Raw genomic sequence first — 24,733 nt, 5'->3', positions numbered from 1 at the left:
AACTAAAGCAAGCTGAACCTAGACATCTCTCTGTATCTCCCTCTCCATCTCACATCTTTCTCTAAATAATGAACAACTACTGGACCCAGGAGGCCATTCAGTCATAAGAGAGCATATGCATGAGACTTCCCCATCCTCAGCACTACATTAAAAAGGAGGAGAAAAAAGAAGGGTAAAGATGTTTTGGGGTTGCTAACATGGTATAAACTGGAAGGAAAGGCCCTTCCCTGGGCACCTTCAGACCTAGTTACAGCTCCTCTTCATAGGGATTGGGTATTTACAGTATGCTTTTATGATAATAAGCTTCTTCAGACCAAGAATTTATATGACTGTTCACATAAATTGAAAATGAACACATGTTTGCCAAAGTGGTTTGACATCTATTAAGAACTTCACACATATTAAGTGGTATTTTGCACTTTTGTTGTGAAAGCTGATTTGCAGCCTGAAGGAGTCTTAAATGTGGCTTCAATAATAGAACTGGCACTTTCAGTTCAGTGCTGAACAAGGTTAATATAATTTTAATAAACTCCAAAACAGCAATTATTTCTATAAATTAAAAATGATGTGGATTTCTTAATGCATGTTTATTCCTCCAGGGGTGTGTTTATCTTTCCTCCAAAGTAGTAGTGTTAATACCAGCCATTTCTTTCCATTCATGAATATTATGTAACATATGCAATACTACGTAATTACAAAGACAGAAAACCATAAATGTTTTATGAAAAATACTGATAATGACATGTAAATTAATGATAAGTCATTATTAGATTGGCTACTAATTTCAAAATGCATATAGAATGGGATGATTAGAATGCCAGACTAATAAAGTCTCCTCACACTGAAAACTTAAATCCCAAGAATTTTGTCCTGGGATCTGAAAGCTCACAGCCAGTAGTCCTATCTGGAAGATTGAAATTAACAACTAGAGTTAACCTTACTCAAGGAGATGATCTGTTTCCATTACCTGCACCAGCTCATGAATTCAACTGGAAACAAGGGTTCAACATAGTTTGTGTGACAAACTAAAGGCCGGTGTCACCCAGGAAATTAAAAAAGGCCTTTCACTTACCAGGCAGCCCTGTAATTCCTACATCATGGTAAAAACTTACAAATGACCCCTCATCCCCATACAACTAAGTATAACACATTTATAGAAAAAAACTATAATATAGAGACACATGGGTACACTGTTGAGAAAACATTGCCTACTAATCAGAAATTCCTTTTAAGTGCAGATCTTCTGGTTCATGAAATATCTGTTCACGAGTCATTAAATCTAACCACTCACCTGACCCAAGAGGCTTTGAAGGGAGTATTGAACTAATATATATGCCAACGTAGATTGAAATCTGCAAAATGAGAGATTATACTATATGATCTGGAGATTGTCTTTTGGTTTCATTGTGTGAGGATTCAGGTTAAACCCAGCTGCAAGTGTAATTGCTTTCTCATTGTTTTCTCTTTTATTGATAATAATGAAAAAGCAGGCATTCCCTATTTCCTAGGGCACATACTTTGATTTTGAAAATGGAAAGGGGGGGCAGGTCAACTGGGTATACCTGTTGACCACACACATTACCATGCACAAAGACCCGGGTTTGAGCCCCACACCCCACCTGCAAGGGAGAGGCTTCATGAGTGGTAAAGCAGATCTCCAGGTGTCTGTTTTTCTCCCTCTTTCTTTATTTCCCCCTCTCCTCTCAATTGCCCTCTGTTATAGCAAATATAAGAAGAAAAGAAAGAAAGAAAGAAAGAAAGAAAGAAAGAAAGAAAGAAAGAAAGAAAAAGGAAGAAAGTGGCCACCAGAATGGTTGATTTGTAGTACTGGCACTGAGCCCCAGTGATAACCCTGGTGGCAATTTAAAAAAAAGAAAAAAGAAAGAAGATGGGATTTGGAAGAACAGCTGAAAGTGTGAATTTTCCAAGATATTTCAGTCTTGTCTCTCCATCCATCTCATTATGACATCAGGCTCATCTCTATCCAAGAGACTTTCCCCTGCCTGTAGCCGTGAGCTACCTGCTCTGTTCCGTGCTGCTTACTCTAAACTGTATTCCACCCCACCTGCTCTGCCTTCTCTCTGCTCTTGTTTCTTTCTTCCCCTCCCCCCTGCCTGTGTGTGTGTGTGTGTGTGTGTGTGTGTGTGTGTGTGTGTGTGTGTGTGTCCGTCCCAAACTATAATGGAAAATACTTGATAGTTGGGTAGTACTAGAGAGAGAGAGAGAGAGTAGCAGAGCACCACTGTACCATGTAAGGTTGTCTTTAATCTTTTTGCTTGTATGGATGCTGGTGCTGGAACCTGGGGCCTCCTGAAGCCTTCACAGTATGTGCTTTGCTCATGGAGTCAACTTCCCTGCCCCCGGGGGGGGGGGGGGATGAGGTGCTGCCAAAGCTTGTTCTTTTCTGGGTGAGCTGTCTCCCTGCCCTATTAATCATCAGTGTAGTTAAATTACACAAATTCTCTGTTGGTTACCAGTGGTTGTAGAAAGGTTATGGCATGAATGTAAAGTGACTGTAGGTTGTAGTCTGTTACAGTGCATCTTCTCCCTTTTTAGGTTACAATATTGTAAGATGACAATGTATAATTCCACACCAAACCCAGCACCAAAGTTCTGTACCCTTGTTCTCCCACCTCCCAAACATAAACACCATAATTCTCACAAGTCTTAGAAACAGTTACAGTTCCCTTGCTTCTGTGGGGGTTTTTTGTTTGCTTGTTTTTGCAAAGTTCAAGTATATCAGTTGTCTATATTCCACATAAGAATGAAATCCAGGGTTTCAGGCAGTAGCACAGCAGGTTAAGCACAGGTGGCGCAAAGCGCAAGGACCGGTGTAAGGATCCCATTTTGAGCCCCCGGCTCCCCATCTGCAGGGGAATCACTTCACAAGCGGTGAAGCAGGTCTGCAGGTGTCTATCTTTCTCTCCCCCTCTCTGTCTTCCCCTCCTCTCTCCATTTCTTTCTGTCCTATCCAACAACAATGACATCAATAACAACAACAATAACTACAACAATAAAACAACGAGCAACAAAAGGGAATAAATAAATATTTTGTAAAAAGTTTTAATAATAAAAAAAGAATGAAATCTAATAGTTGTCTTTCATCTCTTTGCTTATTTGGTTAAGCATAATCACCTCCAGTTCCATCTGTTTTGTCCCAAAGGACACAGTATCATCTCTTTTTTTATTGAAAAGTAATCTTCTATGATATATATATATACATATATGTATATATATATATATATATCATAATTTCTTTAGCCTGTCAAGATGATGGGCATTTAGGCTGCTTCCATTTTTTAGGTATTGTGAACAATGCAGCTATGAATATAGGGTTGCATATGTCTCTTCTAATCAGAGCTTGCATGTCCTTTGGGTAAATTCCTAGGAGTGGTATCATTGGATCCATTCTCTTTACATGTTTAAGGACTCTCCATACAGTCTTCCACAGAGGCTACACAAGTTTTCATTCACATCAGACAGTGTAGCAGAGTCCCATTTTCTCCCCAAATTCTTCAACATCTGTCATTTCTTTCCTTAATGTAGGCCATTCTCACAGGTGTGAGATGGTATCTTGGTGTAGTTTTAATTTGCATTTCTCTGATGACAAGTGAAGTGGAACATTTCTTTATGTGGTTATGGGTCATGTCTATCTCTTCTTTAGAAAATTGTTTAGTTCTTTGTCCCACTTTTTAAAATTTTTTTATTTTTTTTTATTACCAGAGCACTGATTAGCTTCAGCTTATGGTGGTGCAGGGGGATTGAACCTGGGCCATTGAACCTGGAGCCTCAGGCATGAGTCTTTTTGTATAACCATTATGCTATCTACTCCCACCCCTTTCCACTTTTATTTATTGGGCTGTTTTACTTATCTTGTTGGTCAGTACCAGTTCTGTCTAGACGTTGGATATCATGCACTTGTCGGATGTGTGATGTACACTGGGTTGCTTGGTTATATACCCTTGTGTAGCTTGTGTTGAGTGTGTTACAGTGCTTTTTAAAAGATTGTTCTGGTTAGTTTATTCCATCAATAGTGTCTGCTATTTTAAACAGTTCTGCTCCCCAAACTATGCCAAGGGTTCCCTAGGACAGTGCAGCCAATTCACCAGGATCGCCCATTGGGAGGGAAACAGGCCAGTACTCAGCAGGTACTTCTAGCTTGAAGTTCACAGTCTGAGCTTAGATTACACTCCTTTCAGTGACTTCAGTCTCAGGGAAGCTAGAGGCTCTGCAAATATCACATGAAAATCAAAGGCAGGAAATGAAAGTGTTAGGATCTAATCTGGTACTAAGGTTTGGGAATTCTCCGTGTCCAGCATGCTATAGATAAATATCAGTATGTAGTGCACAGGAAATGAGTGAATGGTGTCTAATGTGGGGTTTTAAATCTCCCACTTTTCTGTTTGTTTGAACTGTCAGTAAAATCATACTGAAATTTTTGTCTGTAATAGATTATCCTTCTTCCCTGGGAACTTTACTTTTTGCTTTGTAATTTCAGACTAGCTTATTATTTATTTTCTTAAACCCTTATCCTTCTTCCTTGTTGAATCTTTTATCGTCATGGACAGGTCCTCTTTATCCCTAATAATGTTTGTGTCTCTAAGTCATTAGCTTGATACTAATACCAAAAGCTGGCTTTCTTTGCAATAACTTTAGTACAATTTAGTATATATTTTTTCCATCCTTTGTGTGTCAGTCTTTTGTTCTGTTCTTACCATTACAAGAGATTCTTCACATGCAGTTGACTTTAATTCATTTTAAGAGTATTAGAACTGCTTGTCAGCCTAGGCCTTTTGTGATTATCCAGACTTATTCTGACATCTCCCTTCTATCTTTTATCATGTTTGCAGTGATTATTTCTTCTTTCCTTTCGTAAAAAATGTTGGATTTATTTTGGACAGTTTCTCATCTACTAATATGAAAGTTTTATACTCCATTTCTCTTCTCTCCAGGATTGCTCTTAAGATTTTGTCATTACTTTCTTACTGCCAAGCTGTACTCCAACAAATGGGTGTTCTCAGTTTTCCTGAATAAAGTTTAAAATTCCTGAAAAATCATTAACAACAAAAAAAAAAGATTTTAAATGCAACTGATTTTTGGGTGCTGGTTTTGCATCTTTGCTGAGTTTCTTAGTTCTAATGGATTTTCTCATGGAATATTTCAGGCTTTCTATATAAAATCATTTAAAAAGAAAAGATTCTGTCATTATTAGCAAAGTCTTTTGTTCCAATCTATTAGTAATTGATCATTTAAAAAGTCTCAGTTGACTCATTTTTGCTTGTCTGTCTTTTGCTTCTTGATATATTTTGTACATTTGCTATTCTGTCTCTGGTCATGCTAATAGCTAAAGTCTTCAAAAGAGGATAATTTCTGTTTGAAGAAACTCCTACTTTTGTCAGCTCTGTTAGCACCTGTGTGTTTAATCTTAATGTGTAGGAACCTGGAAGCCTGTGTTGAGGATACTTGCCCCCAGACCCTGTTATATAGTTATAGACCCTGTTATAGTTATATCCTACATTGTGGGGCAACTTTCCCATCCTTTAAGCGTCCTTATTTATGTCTGAAGGCTTTGGTTGGGCCCTTCAGCTTTCCTTTAGATAATTAAGTGTTGAAGATTGGCAGCTTCTAAGGGGGCAGGTGGGCGGCATACCTGGTTAAACGCACACATTACATTGCATAAGGACTCAGGTTCGAGGGAAGGGAAAAGCTTCATGAGTGGTGATCTAGGTGTCTCTCTGTCACTTTCTCTATCTCTCCCTCTCCTCTCAATTTTTCTCTGTTTATTTAAAAAAATAAAAATTTGGGGAGTCAGGCAGTAGCGCCGTGGGTTAAGCGCACGTAGCTCAAAGCACAAGGACCAGCATAAGGATCCTGATTCGACCCCCCCCCCGGCTCCCCACCTACAGAGGTGTCGTTTCACAGGCGGTGAAGCAGATCTGCAGGTGTCTGTCTTTCTCTCCTTCTCTGTCTTCCCCTCCTCTCTCCATTTTATCTCTGTCCTATCCGACAATAACAACAACAATAATAACTACAACAATAAAAAACAACAATGGCAACAAAAGGGAAAATAAATAAATGTAAATAAATAAATAAATAAAAATTTTAAAGAAGTTGTCAGTTTCTGCAGAGAAACCCTTTCCGATGAGAACCATGCTGACTATGGAGTCAACTCACTTTATGATAAGGGAAGTGTTTTGAAATTTTTCTCTACTTTCTATGAACTGGCACTGTGTTTGGAACTCTGCGTTACAGGTCCGGCAACATAGCTACTCAGGGGGGTGCCCACTGTGTCATGTACATGACCTCGGTTGGATTCCAGCCCCCACTGAATAGAGGGGAGCTTTCCTTCTCACCCACTGTTTCTCTGTCTCTTTCTAGCTGAAAAGTGTCAGCCCAGAGCAGTGAAGCCACAATAACAACAGCAATAAATTAATTTTTTTATCACTGCTTCTTTTTTTGCTTTTGTAACTGAGAAACCTCCCAAGTTTCATAGTCTAGGTGGTGGCCACAGTGACTAAAGCATTGGACCTAAGAGCATGAGGTCCTCCTGAGTTCAACGCCTGGCATCACATGTACAGGAGTGATGTTCTGGTACACACACACACACACACACACACACACACACACACACACTTAAAAGAAAAATAAGACTTGGTTTCTTCCATTTACTGGAAGTATAACTGCTCCAAGTGGTCTTTATTCTTAGCAGCAAGAAGGATACAGCTAGGGAATCAAGATGCAAAAATAATTAACCATGCCATTCTCAAGGACCCCCACTCCCCACCTGCAGGGGGGACATTTCACAGGCAGTGAAGTAGGTGTGCAGGTATCTGTCTTTCTCTTTCCCTCTCTATACCCCCCTCCTTTCTCACTTTCCTTCTGTCCTTATCCAATAAAATAGAAAAGAAAAAAATGGTCACCAGGAGCAGTGGATTCATAGTGCCAGCACCTAGCCCCAGGAATAACCATAGTAGCAATGAAAAAAACAAAACAAAGCAAAAAACTAATGTAGAGAAAATTCACCTTGCTGAAATTACATGTGAGAAGCTAGCCCTGCCACTCAGTGAATGTGAAGGAGCTAGGCTCCATTCCATACCCTCTGTAACTGCATCTCTGCTTTTGTTCCTGTGCTCGCTCTATCAACCTGCCTAGTCCAGCTCACTTTCATGGAGTCCAGGACCACAGCCTCCTACGCTGGGTAAATTCATACCAGCCTCAAACCTTTTTTTTTTTTTTTAGTTTAGTTCCTATAAGAAAAGTAAAGGGCATATAGCAATACTTTTTTTTCCTGATCCTCCAGAGTGCAGAGATAGTCATATCCATTCAACAAATATTTACATGAAAATTAGGAAAGCCCCACTTCTCCAGTAACATTTTCTTTCCCAAGAGTAGCTGACATGAAGGTATGACCAGAGGAATTCACAGAAGCTCAAAGGAGGGACAACAGGAAGAGAAGAGGTGAAAAGCCAGGGCTGTTGGCAGTAAGGATTGGCCTTCTGGAATTCCTGCCTTGCCACTGCCAGCCTGGGAGCGCCACAGACCAGCATCAACAGAGATTAGCAGTGGGAGTGGAGCTGGATCTTGGGAAACAGTGTGTGATGTTTAAAAAGGGAGTGAGGCAAGCAGCAAGAGACATATTATAGGGAAAGAGCAGGGAGAAAGGCAGGCCCAGAGGCTCTGCTATCCGCCTAGCAGATAGCAGAGCCTCTGTTCCTTCCCTAGGATTTGTGTTCAAGTCAAGCACTTCCTACCCAGCTAATAACAACTGAGCCATTTCTTCTCTGTCTTTCCAGATCAACGAACTGAGCCACGTTCAAATCCCTGTTATGTTGATGCCAGATGACTTCAAAGCCTACTCAAAGATAAAGGTGGACAATCACCTTTTTAACAAGTAAGTACAAAGTACCACCTTCCTTAGAACTGCTGGGCCTGCCAGGAGTGTGAATTTCTCTCATCTATTTTTCAATGGGTGGGAGTAAAGTTTTGCTGATGGAGTTAATCCTGTTATAAACATAGCCATCTGTCATTTTCCAAAAAGCAACAGCAGGCCCTCTTGGGTAATATCCTCTTGCCATATGGCACGTTGTTCTCAATGAATATCTTATATGTTAAAAGTGATATTCTCATTACAATTTAAATGTTTGAAGCTGAAATTGTGTGGGTTTTTAAGCAGCCGTGAACCTCTGCTGTCTTATACAGAACTCTGAGATTAGCTACTGATGAGTAGAAGTGGAAGCTTCATGGGACATTGAAGAATAAAGGCGTCACTTTTAGGAAGTGACTGGATGCTATATTGGCCATGCAGAAGGTTCCTTCTCCCCATTTATTGCACATTGAGAGAGCTTGAGATAAAGCAGTGAACGAGGCATGGCCTGCCCTGAGGGAGCTTACAATCAGTTGTGTGGTTGAAAGCTGACTTACAGATTGCTATAATGTGATCTGCAGTAAGTACAAGTAGGAGTGCATGTGCATGTGTGTCCTCCAAGAAGAACGCAATACTAAATAAGTAGAATGAGTCTCCCAAAAAACTCCCTCCTACAGGGCCAGGTGGTGGCTCACTTGGTTGAGTGCACATGTTACAATGATCAAGGAGACTCCAGTTCAAACCCCTGGTCCCTACTTGCAGGGGGAAAGCTTCACAAATGATGAAGCAGTGCTACAGATGTCTCTTTTTCTTTCTCCCTCACTGTCTCCCTCTTCGCTCTAAATGTCTCTATCTTTATCCAAAATAAGTAAATAAAATGAAATAAAATATTTAAAAACTCACTCCCACATGAGAATCAGTTATGGCATTTCATATTGGAATCCTTATTCTAGTGTCACCTTATCTCATAGTACTTTTAACATCTCATAATACATTTTATTTTTATTAAATTTTTTACTATATTATTTGTTGGATAGAGGTAACCAGAAACTCAGAGGGAGAGAAACAGATATCTGCAGCACTTGTCACCACTTGTGAAGCTTTACTCCTGCAAGTGGGGGGCTGGGGCTTGAACCTGGGACCTTGCACATTGTAACATATGCATTCAACCAAGAGTGCCACGACCCGGTCCCCTCAGAATACATTTTAGATGCTGACCTGTTGAGGGAATTTTCTTTAGTATGATTTTAGAATGTGATGTTTGGGTAAAGTACCAGGGACAGCAAAACAACTTTTGCAAGCTTCAAACATCAAGTAATGGGTGTAGGCAGTACCTTTTGTGGTTGACGCTGCTACCCTTCCAGAACATTCTAGGTTCTGTGCTTTTCCTCTCCCATTTCCTCCTGTGTGGCCCATTCCCATTTCTTCTTCATTAGGAAAGCAGCTGTCATGTGTGGTCAGGGTTAAGAGAGAAAAATGTCTCTAGACAGTAAGAAAAGACAGTGGTTGTCATAGGTCTTGAATTCTTGCAGAGGGCTCTGCTTGGTTCTGTGAAGTGCACCTGTTCCTTCTGTGGGTCTTGAACGCTATGCATGTGACCATGTGGAATTAGATGGTGACAGATTCAAGGCTGATTAACCATACACCTGACCTTTTCTCTATGACCTGACTCTTTCAGAGAAAACATGCCGAGCCATTTCAAGTTTAAGGAATACTGCCCCATGGTTTTTCGAAACTTGAGGGAGAGGTTTGGAATTGATGATCAAGATTTCCAGGTGAGTTACTTGTGTAACATTTGCTTCAGGTGGAATTCAGTCTGCTCTGTGAAATAGACTATATAGATTTGTTCGCCTTCAGTATTAACTTACGTAATAAGGTGAGCTTGCCTGTGACTGGCCCTTCTCCCATGTACGCCAGGGCTGAGATCTCAGGGTCCTAGCAGAGGCTCCGTGCACTCCTACAGGGGTGAGGGGTATGAGGTGGGGAGCATGCGGGTATTCAGTTTCCTTTTAAAACTGTAGTGGAGCCAAGCTCACATTTAAGCTTAAAGTTCAAGAAAGAAAAGACTGTGATCAAACCTAGTACTTGAAACTCACCACTGAGGGACAAAAGCAAAACATATTTCTGTTAAATATATATATATGTTGAGGGCTGGGTGTTGACACACCTGATTAAGTGCCTGTGTTAACACAAGCAAGGACCCAGGTTCAAATCCTCAGTCCCCACCCTAAGGGGGAAAGCTTCACGAGCAGTGAAGCAGCACTACAGGTGTGTCTCTATTGCTCCCTCCCCTCTGAATTTCTCTCTGTCCTGTCAAATAATAAAAAAGAAAAAGTCAACATTGAATACATTTTTAGAAGAGTGGAAGGAGGGATAAAATGAAAAAACAAAGTGTTTTCTAGTACCTCAGAACCACATGCAAAGAAGGTCAGTGTGGAAATCAGCTGCACTCTCTAGCAGGATTGAATCTTGATGACGTTGCCATCCTAAGAAAGTAAATCGCCTTTGCCTGACTTCCTTTTTTTTTTTTTAAAGGTATTCATTTACTTTTATGAGAGAGGGGGAGAGGGAGAAAGGGAGAGGGAGAGACTAACCAGAGCACTGCTCAGCTCTGGCATGTGGCAGCACTAGGGATCAAACTTGGGGCCTCTTGGAGCTCAGGCATGCAAATCCTGTGCTCTTACCCCAAGCTTTCTCCTTGAGCCTGTGTTCTCCTCTTTGTCCCAATCCTTTTTAAAAATTGAGATTAAAGACAACTGCACTGGCATTTCATGGAAGCTGCCTTTTGAGGACACGCACTATGGGATCTCCGTTCACAGCCATCACCCATCCACTTAGGATCACTACGTGGGCCCTCTGTATTCTGACAACTGTGCAGCAGCTGAAAGTGTTGTTGTTGTTTTATTTCCTAAAACAACTGATTTAGTTGCTGAAATACAATGGAGTGAGCCAGTTCCCACTGCTCTCCCTACCCCAAAGAAAAGAGGAAAACTATGCACTGATATTTAAGTGAGCACAAATTGCTGAGTGCAAACTTTGCAAGCAAATTGGGCTAGTGGAGGGTGATTCTCCAGTAACTAATTGGCCAGGCTGTGGCAGGCCCCTGAGTGTGGTGGAGTGAGCCATGCAGAGAGGGCCGCATGAGAGTGATTAATCATCAGAGCCCCACTCCTTTCCCACCTTCCTCGGTGCCTGGCACTTGTGGCATTAAAATTGCTGCTCTCGTGGGCAACTGTATTTCTACTAAAACAACACTTAAAAAAAAAACAACCAAAAGTTCTAGGTTCTAAGTAACTTCAGTAAACCAGAGATAGGATGTGGAAGGAAATCAGGTGTTTCTCTTGTTTTGTTTTGTTTGGTGGAGGGGGTGGCGGTGGTGGTAGAGAATAAAAGGCAAAGAGAATATCACCAACAGGGCCAGGCTTGAACCTGGATCTCACATACAGCACACAGCCCACTGTCCTCGTGAGCTATTTCAGTGGCCCCCAGTTTTCGTTTGTTTTTAACCAGAGCCCTGCTCAGCTCTGACTTATGGTGGTGCTGGGGATTGAACCTAGAACCTTGGAACCTCAGGCATGAAAGTCTTTGCATAACCACTATGCTATCTCCTGGCCCTTCCCTCCCTAATCCTGTAGGCTTTTCCCAGTGACCGGGGTGCTTAAATTTTTTTCCACAGGAGCAGGACAACTCAGGAGCCCTGAAGCATTGACTAAAGACAAGATCATAAATATGGGGCCCGAGGTGGCTGCTTGGTTTGGGTTGGGGAGGGCAGTTGGTGCCTCTTGGACCCCTGTGTATTGAGGGTGAAGACTGGAAAGTTGGGCTCTTACCAGCAATGGGAGTAGGCCAGGACCAGGGGATCCCCTCATCTCAGGTGCTCAGCACATCACTACTCAGCCATGTATTTTATTTTCCTGGCCAGTTCTTAAGAGGAAATGCGAGGAGAAGAAGAAAACATTTCACTGTCCCCACAAATATTCGTATCTGTATTGTTTTGATTGTCTTGAATGTCTTTCAGAAATAAAACTGTTTTCCCTTGCTGTTAAAGACAAACTCAAATGACAGTTCTAGAATACTCATTAATAACAACAGAATCACCTAGCACACATATGTGAACATGCCTGTGTGTTCCCAGATTCAGAACTTCCTCGATCTTTTAGGGCTTCTTAAAATTACCTCATTGGTTTATAAGACATTCAGGAGTTTAATTTTGTTTTGTCCACTATTAATCCCAGGTGATTTCCCCATGACCTTACTTTTATTTATTTCTTTTATTGTTGTTGTTGTTGTTGTTATGTTTTACCAGGGATTGAACCGAGGGTCTCACATGTGGAAAGCATACACACTATTGCTGCACCACCCCCCTGGCCCAATTTTCTTATTTTAATTTTTTTATGAAAGAGTGGGAATGCAAAACACCACTCCACCATCCATGGAGTTCCATGTGTTTAGTCTTTGTTGCTCTCAGGTGGTGCCAGGGATCAAACTCACAACTTCACACATGGGAGGCACTTGCTCTACTGCTTGAGCCACCTTTCTGGCCCCTACCATACTTTTAAGATAAGATGTCTTTCAGGATGAATGTTCCCACAGAGGCTTTTTGTTTGGCCATCACAATTCTAACCTGAAGCTCTGGTCTGCTTCAGGACCAGCAATTCAAGCATAGTTAACAACTCGGTGTGTTTATTTGTTCCTGCCATGCTGCTCTGCACAGGGTATTAGAGGGGATGAAGAAGAGAAAAAAACAATAGAGGAATCAAAGGAGTTCCCCCTTTGTCACAGTTTCAGTACAGTGGTCTCCCCAAAATTATATATACTGAGATCCTTAAAGTGAAACCATCTCATATAACTTTTACTACAGTATGCTGTTGTAATTGTTCTAGTTAATTCTTAATGTGTAAAATAAGCCTCATCACAGGTGTAAGTACTGGATAAGCCTTAGTTCCTGGAGGCCTGGTTTTAGTGACAGCATCAGGCATCCACTGGGAACATCTCCCCAGCAGAAAAGGGCTGGGGAGACTAGCGTATTTTTTTTTTTTATGTTTTTACATGCAAGGTGCTGAAGTAGATGTCCTTGAGGAGTTCAGAAATCAGAACATCTTGATTATTGTTAATATCCTTGAAGAAAACCTGCATCCCTCTCCCCAACCTCAGTCAGTTGTTGAGGTGTGAGAGAGGAGTACCCTCCCAAACACACAGAGTGTAGTGGGCTACAGATAATGCTGTTAGGCCTAAATGCACCATGGGATTGAAACCAAGCCCTCTTGCTCTTCACAAAGGATAATATCAGGTTTACTTCACCCCTACTGCGTCTCCTGAATTAGAACGCCTCATTATTCGTGTTTGATGCATTTGCTTCTTTGTATGGGTCACAGAGGATTCTAATTTAAAATAATTAATTGTAAAAGCCTTAAGACTTTTGAAGTGCTTGGTTCAAGTTTAAAAATAAAACCCTCAAGTATTAAGACCTTTGGAACATTGCTTAACTTTGGGAGCTGGGTAGAGGAGGGTTTCTGCCAGTATCTCTACAATTTAGTCTTTTATTGTACTTTCTAAAAATGATTTTCCAATAGACTTTAAACCACTGGAGGTAGAGGGCAGACATGGAGTCTAGCACCAGTCAGACTCAGGCAGGCATGTTGGAGCCCCCACTGAGTTGTGTGTGTGTTGATTTGCAGCCAAGAACAGATGGTCAGATGAGCACGTCATAGAGAATCGCTGACCAGGTCTAGACACCATGTTTGTCCACTAGGGGCATCTGGCCTTTTCATTTCAGTCAGGTTTCAACCTGGCGTATCTATTCCTTCTTCCTTACTGTGTGTCTGTCTGTCTATCTCTATCTATCATCTATTTTTATAAGTGAGATGAGAACATAGCTCAGCTATGGCATATGGCAGTGCTGGAGATCATAGCTGGGGCCCCAGACTTCTGTGTTGTATCATGAGCTGCCTTGACCCAACCCAAGAGTTTTAAAGATTTGTGAACTTCCTGCATCACTCTTCTTCCTCTGCCTTTTTTGTGTCCTTCCTTTTGGATAAGTCCTTTCATTACTAATAAGGGTTTTTCATTCCTGATAAGGTGTCTTCCTCCCTTTTATAATGAAAGCCATTCCACAGCAGGATTGCAACTCAGGCATTCTTTGAAATTCCCCCCAAGAGCTTAACGGGGCTTTGAATATAGTGGGCACTTAATAAATCCTTGATGATGTTGTTGAAGTCAGTGCGTTGGTCTTTAGCTCCCTGGTGGGGTCAGGGACCCATCTGTGCTCACTCAGACCTGTCAGGCTTAGACTAGAGACAAGCGTCGTCCTTGTCTGGATGATGGCTCCTGGTGCCAGAAGTGTGATTTGAGGCATGCGGTGGTCCTCCTGGGTTGTCAGCAGGGCAGTTTGGCTTCCAGGTTTCAAATTCATAAAACAAGTAGCTGGAGTTAAGTGAGATCTCACCCTCCTGGGTATGGAGAGAGAGACTGCTTGGAACTCTGGATTGGCGCGGGGGCTGATGCTGTCACTTTGTCCTGGTTTAGATCTTTTATTTTCTCTTCTCGAGAGAAGGTTTTGAAATGCTGCTCTGTGAGGCCCCACCAGCTGTCAGAGCTCCAGACCATAAAGTCACTGGGAACAGATGACTGTCACTGTCACATTCTGTCCACAATTATGTTTCCTCTATAAGGGGCCACTTTGACACATTGGAGCATGGCTTTCAGTGGTCACCTGGTTTCTAGCAGGATATATAAACTCACTTCAGAATGGAAGAACAGGGCTAGGAGATAATTCCTCCAGTCCAGTAGTGCTAGCACTCTACCATGCATGAAGACCCAGGTTCAGGCCCCCTAACACTACATAGGAGCACCATGCACAGCACTAGGAGGAATTCCATGAGTGCTAGAGCAACGCTCTGGTGTCTCTGTCTCTCTATCTCTGTCTCTATCTCTGTATCTGAAATTAAAAGGAGAAATGCAGTAGAATCGGATAAGCATATAGCTCAAGCCTTACCCCACCCCCAAGGGGGAAAAAAAAGTATTTGAGACTATTTGATTGGGTCAAGAGAGTTAAATGCTCCAGGTGCTTGCGTATTTTTTAAAAAGGCAATGTATGTAATGGTTAGTGAATCCTGACATTTTTTTTTTCCAAAGGTGTGGAAGATTGGCGATAAGAAGGAGCTAATTAAATTGACCTTTACTTTCCCACCACCTTTCTGGAGGCTAGGCTAATCCCAGACCTCCTGCTGCGGAAATAAATATCTTCAAGGCAGACTTTCAGTGGAGCAGGGAGGAAGGATAGCCCCATTAATCCTTTCCTTCAGGGAAAGGACAATACGTTCCCAATTATAAATGTAAGAAGGCCATTGAAGAGCCAGCCTTCTCTCATTATCTCCCTTTATTTCCTGCGGAGGACTGACGTGACACCAGGGTTGCAGGCGCAGCTGCTGAGGGTGGAACTCGGTATTGTCAAACTGGTAATGGACTTGGCTCTAGAGAATGGACTTGGCCAAAAAGTTTTCTTATACAGTTGTAAGGCAGGTCAAAACAGACTCAGTTATGCTGACCTGCCCTATAGCTAATAGCTTTGCCCCGGAATTTCAGTTTTTGATCAGTTTATTTTCTCATCAGCAAGCGTTAGCACACCCTCAGAGCTGTCACTGGCTCCCAATCACCCTGTCACATGTCTGCTGCACAGGATTGAGGAACTCCTCGCACAGCTTCACTTCCCTGCCACAGTGGATCACCTCAGGGAGATGGGTCTTCAGGGGACTTGCGGAAAGAATACTCGAGTCAGTCCCAAAAGACTGTATGCTGTTTAGCTGTGTTTATATGAAACAGCCAGGGCCAGGGAGGTGCTTCAGAGCTAGAGCACTTGCCTTGTAGGCCCTGGGTTTGAGTCCCACTGCTCCATGAGAGCAGCAACAAGAACTCCAAAGATGGTAAGACCATTCTTTGCTTTGTCTCTCTTGATCTCACTCTCATTGAAAGAAAGAAAGAAAGAAAGAAAGAAAGAAAGAAAGAAAGAAAGAAAGAAAGAAAAGAAAGGTAAAAATAAATCTTTAAAAACTGAAATGTCTAGAATGGGCTTATCTATGAGTCAGAAAGTAGGTTGTTGGCTGCCTGGTGGGAGCTGGAGTGAAGAATGGGAGCTGTTGACTATTGAGGGGACAGGGTTTCTGTGGGGTATGATGAGAATTTTCTAGAGTCTACAGTGGTACTAGTTGCTTAACTTTGGGAATAGACTAATATATGTCTGCAGTATTGGGTGGATTGTATAGTAGTAGGCGGATTATGTCAGTAAAGTTGTTAATGAGAAAAAGGTCATGCTGCAAATTAGGATAAGAATTGATGGGGCCAGTTTCTTATTCTTTTTCATCTTAATCACCTAATGATTTTATTTAGAGAAAAGAATATTATGCAGTTGTGTTTGTTTTGCCAGCATAGATAGCACTTGAGGGTTTGGTATCTGCACAATGAATACACCACTCCTGCTCACCATTTTTTCCCCTTTAAAATAAAATTCAGTTTTGTTTGATAAAACAACTGGAAATAGGGGAACATAGACACACCTGCTGCACTGCTTCATCAAGTGTGAAGCTTTCTTTCTACATATGGGGAATCTATAAATTATTACATTCTGAGATTAAGATATGATATCCTAAAGCTAATATGTAATTAGTGATTATCATCCTTTGCAACTGAAGAAAAGACAATAAACTTATAAGGAGATAGCAGCTAGCCTGAGGACTCAGTACATAATTTTACTTCTAGCTCTGTGCTTTATAAATCCTGATGCTTAAAACTGACCTGAATGTTGTCAGTAAGATTTAATTCAAATCTTTCATGAATTAATACTGAAAAATGCAGTGAATTACTCTTTACTGTAACATTTGCTTTTGAACCAAACTATAGTTGGGCAGAATATAATGGAAGAGGCATTTGTGCAGATAAATCCATAATTCTTTAATACAGTAGCTTCAGCTCTCTTTCCCAGAAAAAAACCACATGATAGTCACAATTCCATTCTCTTATATATGGCCTCCAGACAGCTCTATCAGATGCCCCACTTCACACCTGCTGGGTCAGAATCTGCATTTGAACCTAATCTGCAGGTGACATGATCTCTCATTAATGTTCTAGAGGCCCTGGCTCTGTATACTTCCATTTCCTCCATTCCAGTTGTCAAGCTTTGCTTCTCACGTGCCTAAGGAGACAGTCTTTGAAACTGAAGCTGCTGTAATTCTGTCCTTCACTGAATGCATTTGACCCTTTACTGGTTCCAGGCCACACCTCTCCCCCACCACCTACAATTAGTTACGTGATGTGTATTACCAGTTTTACAGACTTATAGTTTGTTTCACCTGGCTTTCATCAAGTGCATTGTTTCAAGCTTGATTTTTTTTCATTTCTTTTAAACTTTTTTTTATAAATTATTTCTTTTTTCTTTTTTTTAATATTTCCCTTTTTTGGTTGCCCTTGTTATTGTTGTTATGGTTATTATTGTTGATGATGTCATCATTGTTGGATAGGACAGAGAGAAATGGAGAGAGATGGGGAAGACAGAGAGGAGGAGAGAAAAAGAGACACTTGCAGACCTGCTTCACCGCCTATGAAGCGACTCCCCTGCAGGTGGGGAGCCAGGGCTGGAACTGGGATCCTTACGCTGGTCCTTGCACTTTGCGCCATGTGCAGTTAACTCGCTGTGCTACCACCGACCCCCAAATTACTGATTTATTATTAGATAGAAACAGAAAGAAACTGAGAGGGATGGGGAAGACAGAGGGGAGAGAAACACCTGTAGCCCTACTTCACCACTCATGAAGCTTTCCTCCTACAGGGACCGGGGGCTTAAACCCAGGTCCTTGCACTCAACCTTAATTATTTTTTTTTTAATTTTTATTTATGAAAAGGAAAACACTAGCAAAAAACAATAGAATAAGAGGGGTACAACTCTACACAACTCCCACCACCAGAACTCTGTATCCCATCCTCTCTCCTGAGAGATTTCCTATTCTTTATCCCTCTGGGAGTATGGACCCAGGGTCATTGTGGGATGCAGAAGGTGGAAGATCTGGCTTCTGTAATTGCTTCCTAGCTGAACATGGGCATTGGCAGGTCGGTCCATACTCCCAGCCTGTCTCTGTCTTTCCCTAGTGGGGCAGGGTTCTGGGGAAGCAGAGCTCCAGGACACATTGGTGGGGTCATCTGCCCAGGGAAGTCTGCTTGGCATTATGTTAGCATCTGGAACCTGGTGGCTGAAAAAAGTTAACATATAGAGCCAAAAAAATTGTTGACTAATCATGAACCTAAAGGCTGGAAAATTTCCTATGAAGATCAACATTAATTTTTATGCCTGAAATCCTCTGTAATCTTACATTTCCTGGTATTCTTATTTTATTTGGAATAGCTTTTTGCAAATCCATGTTTAGGAAAATAAAAGTAAGACCACTGGCCAAGCACAGTGACTGGTTTTTTTTTGTTTGTTTGTTTGTTTGTTTGTTTGTTTGTTTTGGCTTGTGTTTCAAAGCTCAGAGAGCATTCTCTTTGGTTTTCTTCCTTTTTTATTCTTAGTAGGAAGTAGTACAAAGAAGACATGTTTTAATGCAGTGCAAGGGAATGAACCAAGGACCTCACTCATGCGAGATACCGGAGTAATCTCCCTGTTCAATTTATTCTGTTCTGTGTAATTAGAGAGAGAGGGCAGTGGGTAGATAGCATAATGGTTATGCAAAGAGACGCTCTTGCCGGAGGCTCCAATGTCCCACATTCAGTCACCCACAACATTATAAGCCAGAGCTGAGCAGTGCTCTGGCTAGAGACAGAGAGAGACCAAAACACTGCTCCATCCTCCCCAGAGATCCCCTAGTGCCATCCATTTTGCTCGAAGTCAAATCCAGTCTCACACAATTAAGTGTGCACTTTACCTGCTAGGTCACCTCCTAGCCCTGATAATTTTTTGTCGTTTGTTGAGAATTAAACTTTGGTTAATGTAACCCTTTCATTCTAAAAGTCATGGCTATCCTCCTGAGTCCAGCTAATAAATTTAAGTTGTCTTGAGAATAAGTTCATGCTGCCTAGCCCTACTATTTAAAGTCATTGGGGGTTGCACTGATTTTTTTTTCTTCCCTCTCGAGTTTTCTAATGAGCTCAGAGAAACAAATTTAGTTAGTTGGCAGGACTGGCTTGCTCTTGACAGGGGTGCATGCTCGCATTGGGATCAGGTGGGGGTTCGCTCAGATGCAGGGAAGCCCACTTCCAGACCAGGTGAGCTCAGGACCATGACTCTCCACACACTCAAAGGGCCTCCTGCCGCACCACAGTGCTGTCATCCTGCCAGAGGGAGCTACCTTTTCTTTGAAAAACCAGAAGGCAAATAAGCCAGGGAGATACAGCACAGCAGTCTGTGCTGCAGACATTCATGCGTGAGGCTCCCAGGTCCCAAGTTCATTCCCAGTTGCCACCATAAGCCACAGCTGAGCCGTGCTCTGGAAAGGAAGGGGAATGGAAAAGGAAGAATGACAGGGAGGAAATCCAAGATACAGGTGATCTCACCGGTCTCTTTAAAGACATCTATCTGGGTCTCTGTAAGTAGATAGCATCGGGTCCTCTGGGCTCTGAAATGTCCACTTTTGGAAAGGACATTGGGGAGGGAAAGTGCCTTTGCCTTTGGCCCCTGCTGCAGCCCAGTGGGGCAGGCAGGGAAGTCAGATGTACTGTGGAGCTTGCTTCGCAGGAGCTGTAGCAGTGAAATTGATTCCCTTCAGATAGGGAGGTGACTCAGTGGTGGAGCTCAAGACTTCCACATATGCCACAGTGATGCCCCAGTTCATGCTCCCCACCCATCCCTTGTTGGCACAGCCTTTTCACCCTCCAGGGGAGATTAACTTCCTGCTCACCAGCAGGTGACAGAAGAAAACTGAGAGTCCTTCCTGCACTAGAACTTGAATTCAAAATAATCATCATCCAGAGGGCACAGGACGTAATCCTAGGTTTGAGCCCTGACACCACCGTATGCCAGAGCTGAACATTGCTTTTGCAGAGAAAAAAATCAGCCAGGGGTGGAATTCAGTAGCTCAGTAGTAGAACATGTTTAGCAGGTGTAAGGCCCTGAATAATAATACTGACTAATAGTAAGTGGTATGCTAAAAATGGCTTGCTGCTTTGGAACGGCATATTCTGCTTCTCCTCAGGGTGAAGGTCATTTTCCTCAAATGAAAAGGATTTTCTGGCCCCATCGGTCAAGGGAACCCTTGTAAGGTTTGGTGGGTGGGGGGAGGGCGGCTTTCTAGAGGCTTAGAAAACAGAAGATTCAAACACAGTGTCACCTATGAGAGAAAGAGAAACTCTGGGAGCTGATGTGGCACGAGCAGGAGCCAGCTAGTCCTCGTCCGCTGTGGGAGATTGTCTTCTTAAAAATACCAGAAGGACTGGAGGATGGACCAGCTCAGAATCTTTAGGGGAACTGTTTTAGGACGCACTTGCCTGGCTCCTTCCCAGCCACACCACAGGCAGGAGAGTTTACTAATGGGGAGGTTTGCTAGGTGTTGATTTTCCTAGTTCAGAATTCAGTCTGGAGATGGAATTTGAGCTTTTCCTCTTGCTAGACATGTGACTTCCACCCCAGTATTAAGCTTCTCCTCATCTCCTCACCTATGGCCTGAATAGTAGTAGCTGTTTCATGGGAAACAGTGTCAGAACTGGGAGAAGTACTCTCTGTTTACTGCTTGGCAGAAGACCCATACTATCCAAGGACACTGTCAGTGAGTTTATAAAATGCATCCCATGACTGGCCCTGTTAACTCAGAATACCACACCAACTTTTGTCCAAGTTGGAAGTAAATGAAGTGAATGAAATTGCTTTGATTGTAATTCGAGATATCAGCCCATGTTAAGAACCTTAGAATCATGGACCCTCCCTAAGGAGTTTTCATTTCATTTGAAAGATTTGCAGTTTGAGTTTCCATGAGTATAAAGGGTTGTCATCCTACTTAACCAGTTTTTGAAAGCTTAGATAACACTCTTTCCTCCACTTCACCTCTCTCTCGTCAAAGACAGAGAATTAAAATGTCTAGCTGGCTCCCCACTTAAGCAGCATTGCACATGTATGAAACTCCCAGTTCATTGTCTGGCCCCCACCACAGGAGGAAAAAAAATTGGGGGCTGAATGGTGGTACTCCTGGTTGAAGTGAGGTGTTAATTACCATGCATAAGAGCCCAGGTTTGAGGCCTGGCTCCCCATCTGCAGGGGAGACACTTCACAAGCAGTGAAGCAGGTCTGCAGATATCTCTCTGTCACTTCCTCTCTAAATTTCTCAATTGCCCTATCCGATAAAATAGGAAAAAAAAAAAAAAAGGTGGTTGCCTGGAGTGGTGGATTTATACTGCCAGCACCTGGTGGCGAAGGAAAGAAGGGAGGGAGAGAAGATAGGGAGGGAGGGAGGAAGGAAGGAAGGAAATATGATTTGGATAACAGAAAACCATGTCTTTTTAACTGGTTCTCTTCCCTCCACTCCCCTCCTTGTCCCAATGGGAAGAACTCCCTGACCAGGAGCGCACCCCTCCCCAATGACTCCCAGGCGCGGAGTGGGGCCCGCTTCCACACTTCCTACGACAAGAGATACATCATCAAAACCATCACCAGTGAAGATGTGGCTGAGATGCACAACATCCTGAAGAAATACCACCAGGTAATGCGTCTTTCTTTATCTGCACTTCTTACTGAGAAGGTTGCCTGGGAGGCAGCTTGGGGGTGGAGCACAGGACTGGCAGGCCTGAGGCCCCACACTCTATCCCTTCCACTGCATATGCCAGAGTGAAATGGTGCTCTGGTCTCTCTCTCACTTTCCTTCCCTCATAAAAATAGTGAAACTTTCTTTTAAGTAAAAAAGTAACAGAGGAGGTTAATATGCATAATTAATTATTAGCAAAGATTAAAATAGCCACTGATGAGAACACATTTGACATCAAAATCTTCACTAGCTGGGATTTTTTTTAATGTTTTCCTTTTTAAAAGATGTTATTAATTTATTCATATACAGAAGATAGGGGGAGAGAGAAAGACATCACTCTGGTACACGTGCTGCCGAGGATTGACTTCAGGACCACATGCTTGAGAGTCCAAGGCTTTATCCACTGCACCACTTCCTGGACCACTTAATGTTTTATTTTCTAAGGCTTTTTAATTCTTTATTTTATTTTTCTTATATTGATAGGACAAAGAGAAATTGAGAGAAGAGGGGGACATAGAGAGGAAAACTCCTGCAGTACTGGTTTGCCACTTGTCAAGCTTCTCCCCTGCAGGTGGGGACTGGGGACTTAAACATGGCTCCTTACCCATGATAAGGTGTGTTAAACTAAGTACACCACCACCTGGCCCCTCTAGCTCAGTTTTTTTCATTTTAATTTTTTAATTTATTTATTGGGGTATTAATGGTTTACAGCCAACAGTAAAATACAGTAGTTTGTACATGCATAACATTTCCACACAATGGTATAATTCCCACTAGGCCCTCCTCTGCCATCATGTTCCAAGTCCTGAACCGTCCCTTCCACCCCAGAGTCTTTTACTTTGGTGCAATACACCAACTCAAGTTCAGATTCTACTTGTGTTTTCTCTTCTGATCTTTTTTTTTTTTTTCAACTTCTGTCTGAGAGTGAGATCATCCCATATTCATCCTTCTGTTTCTGACTTATTTCACTTAACATAATTTCTTCAAGCTCCATCCAAGATTGGATGAAATCAGTGCAATCACTATTTTTAATAGCTGAGTAGTATTCCACTGTGTGTGTGTGTGTGTGTGTATATATATATATATATACCACAACTTGCTCAGCCACTCATCTGTTGTTGGACACCTAAGTTGCTTCCATCTTTTGGCTATTACAAATTGTGCTGCTATGAGCATAGGTATACACAAATCTTCTTAGATGGGTGTGTTGGGGTCCTTAGGATGTATTTCCAGGAGAGAAATTGCAGGATCATAGGGTAGGTCCATTTCTAGCCTTCTGAGAGTTCTCCAGACTGCTCTCCATGGAAGTTGGACTAATTTACATTCCCACCAGCAGTGTAAGGGGGGTTCCTTTGACCCCACAACCTCTCCAGCATTTGATGCTGTTACCTTTTCTGATGTATGGCATTCTCACAGGAGTGAAGTGGTATCTCATTGTTGTCTTTATTTGCATTGCTCTGACAATCAAAGACCTGGAGCATTTTTTCATGTGTTTCTCAGCCTTTTGGATCTCTTCTATGGTGAATATTCTGTCCATGTCCACTCCCCATTTTTAGATGGGGTCATTTTGTTGTTGAGTTTGGCAAGCTCTTTATATGTTTTAGTTATTAGACTCTTGTCTGATGTATGGCATGTAGATCTTCTCCCATTCTGTGAGGGATCTCTTGGTTTGGGTAGTGGTTTTTTTTGCTATGAAGAAGCTTTTTAATTTGATGTAGTTCCATAGGTTTATATTAGTCTTGTTTGTAATTGGGTTTGTTTCATTGAAGATGTCTTTAAAATTTATGTGGAAAAGAGTTCTGCCAATATTTTCCTCTATGTATCTGATAGTTTCTGATTTAACGTCCAAGTCCTTGATCCACTTGGAATTTACTTTTGTGTTTGGTAAAATATAGTGGTTCAGTTTCATTCTTCTGTATATTGCAACCCATTTTTCCAACATCTCCTTTCCCCACTTATTAGTCTGGGCACCTTTGTCAAAGATTAGATGTCCAGAGGTGTGAGGGCTTACTTCTGGGCTCTCAATTCTATTCCACTGGTCAGTGTGTCTATTCATGTTCCAGTACCAAGCAGTTTTGATGACAATGGCCCTATAATACAATTTGAGATCTGGGAGTGTGATGCCTCCAGTTCTGTTCTTTCTTCTCAAGATTGTTTTGGCAATTCTAAGTCTTTTCTGGTTCCAGATAAACATTTGTAGCATTTGTTCTATTCTCCTAAAAAATGTGGTTGGGATTTTGATGGTGACAGCATTAAATTTGTATATGGCTCTGGGTAGTATATTCATTTTGATGATATTAATTCCTCCATCCCATGAACATGGACTTTCTTTCCACTTCTTTGTTTCTTTTTCAATTTCCTTGAGTAGTGACTCATTCTTTTCAGTATACAAGTCTTTCACTTCTTTGGTTAGGTTTCTTCCTAGATATTTTATTGTTTTTTGTTGCTATAGTAAAAGGAATTGATTTCTGGATTTCAACTTCTTCTACCTTAGTGTTTGCATAGAGGAATGCCACTGACTTTTGAATGTTAATTTCGTAGCCTGACACCTACTATATTGCCTGATGATTTCCAGAAGCTTCTTGCTGGATTCTCTAGGTTTTTCTATGTATACTATCATGTACTGCAAATAGGGAGAGTTTGATTTCTTCTCTTCCACTCTGTATCCCTTTAATTCCTTGCTCCTGCCTGATTGCTATGGCAAGAACTTCCAACACTATGTTGAATAGTAATGATGATAGTGGGCAGCCCTGTCTAGTACCTGATCTGAGTGGAAATGCTTCCAGTTTTTCACCATTGAGTATGATGTTGGCTGTAGGTTTGGTATATATAGGCTTCACTGTCTTGAAGAATTTTCCATCTATTCCTACTTTTTGTAGTGTTTTGGTCATAAAGGGATGTTGTATTTTGTCAAAGGCTTTCTCTGCATCTATTGATATGACCATCTGGTTTTTGGTCTTGCTTCTATTGATATGGTGGTTCATGTTGATTGATTTACGTATATGAAACCAACCTTGCATGCTTGGGATAAACCCCACTTGGTCATGATGAATAATCTTTTAATAGACTGCTGTATCCATTTGGCTAGAATTTTATTCAATATTTTAGCATCTATGTTCATCAGAGATAGTAGTTTTCTTTTTTGGTTGTGTCCCTG

General features: G+C 41.8%; 1 protein-coding gene across 1 annotated transcript in view; it reads left to right on the top strand.

Moving 5' to 3' along the window:
• Window positions 1–24,733, top strand: part of PIP4K2A (phosphatidylinositol-5-phosphate 4-kinase type 2 alpha) — a 173,547-nt gene that overhangs the window by 99,260 nt on the left and 49,554 nt on the right. Inside the window, exons 2-4 of the mRNA XM_007526374.3 lie at window positions 7,794–7,891; window positions 9,543–9,639; window positions 21,382–21,534. Coding sequence (XP_007526436.1) covers window positions 7,794–7,891; window positions 9,543–9,639; window positions 21,382–21,534 — 348 coding nt within the window. The remainder of the gene's footprint in view (window positions 1–7,793; window positions 7,892–9,542; window positions 9,640–21,381; window positions 21,535–24,733) is intronic.

Source organism: Erinaceus europaeus, chromosome 6 (assembly GCF_950295315.1).
Source record: "Erinaceus europaeus chromosome 6, mEriEur2.1, whole genome shotgun sequence".
NCBI classification, from domain to species: Eukaryota; Metazoa; Chordata; class Mammalia; order Eulipotyphla; family Erinaceidae; genus Erinaceus; species Erinaceus europaeus.
The sequence above is the reverse complement of the archived record's forward strand: the minus strand, read 5'-3'. Positions and strand labels throughout refer to the sequence as shown.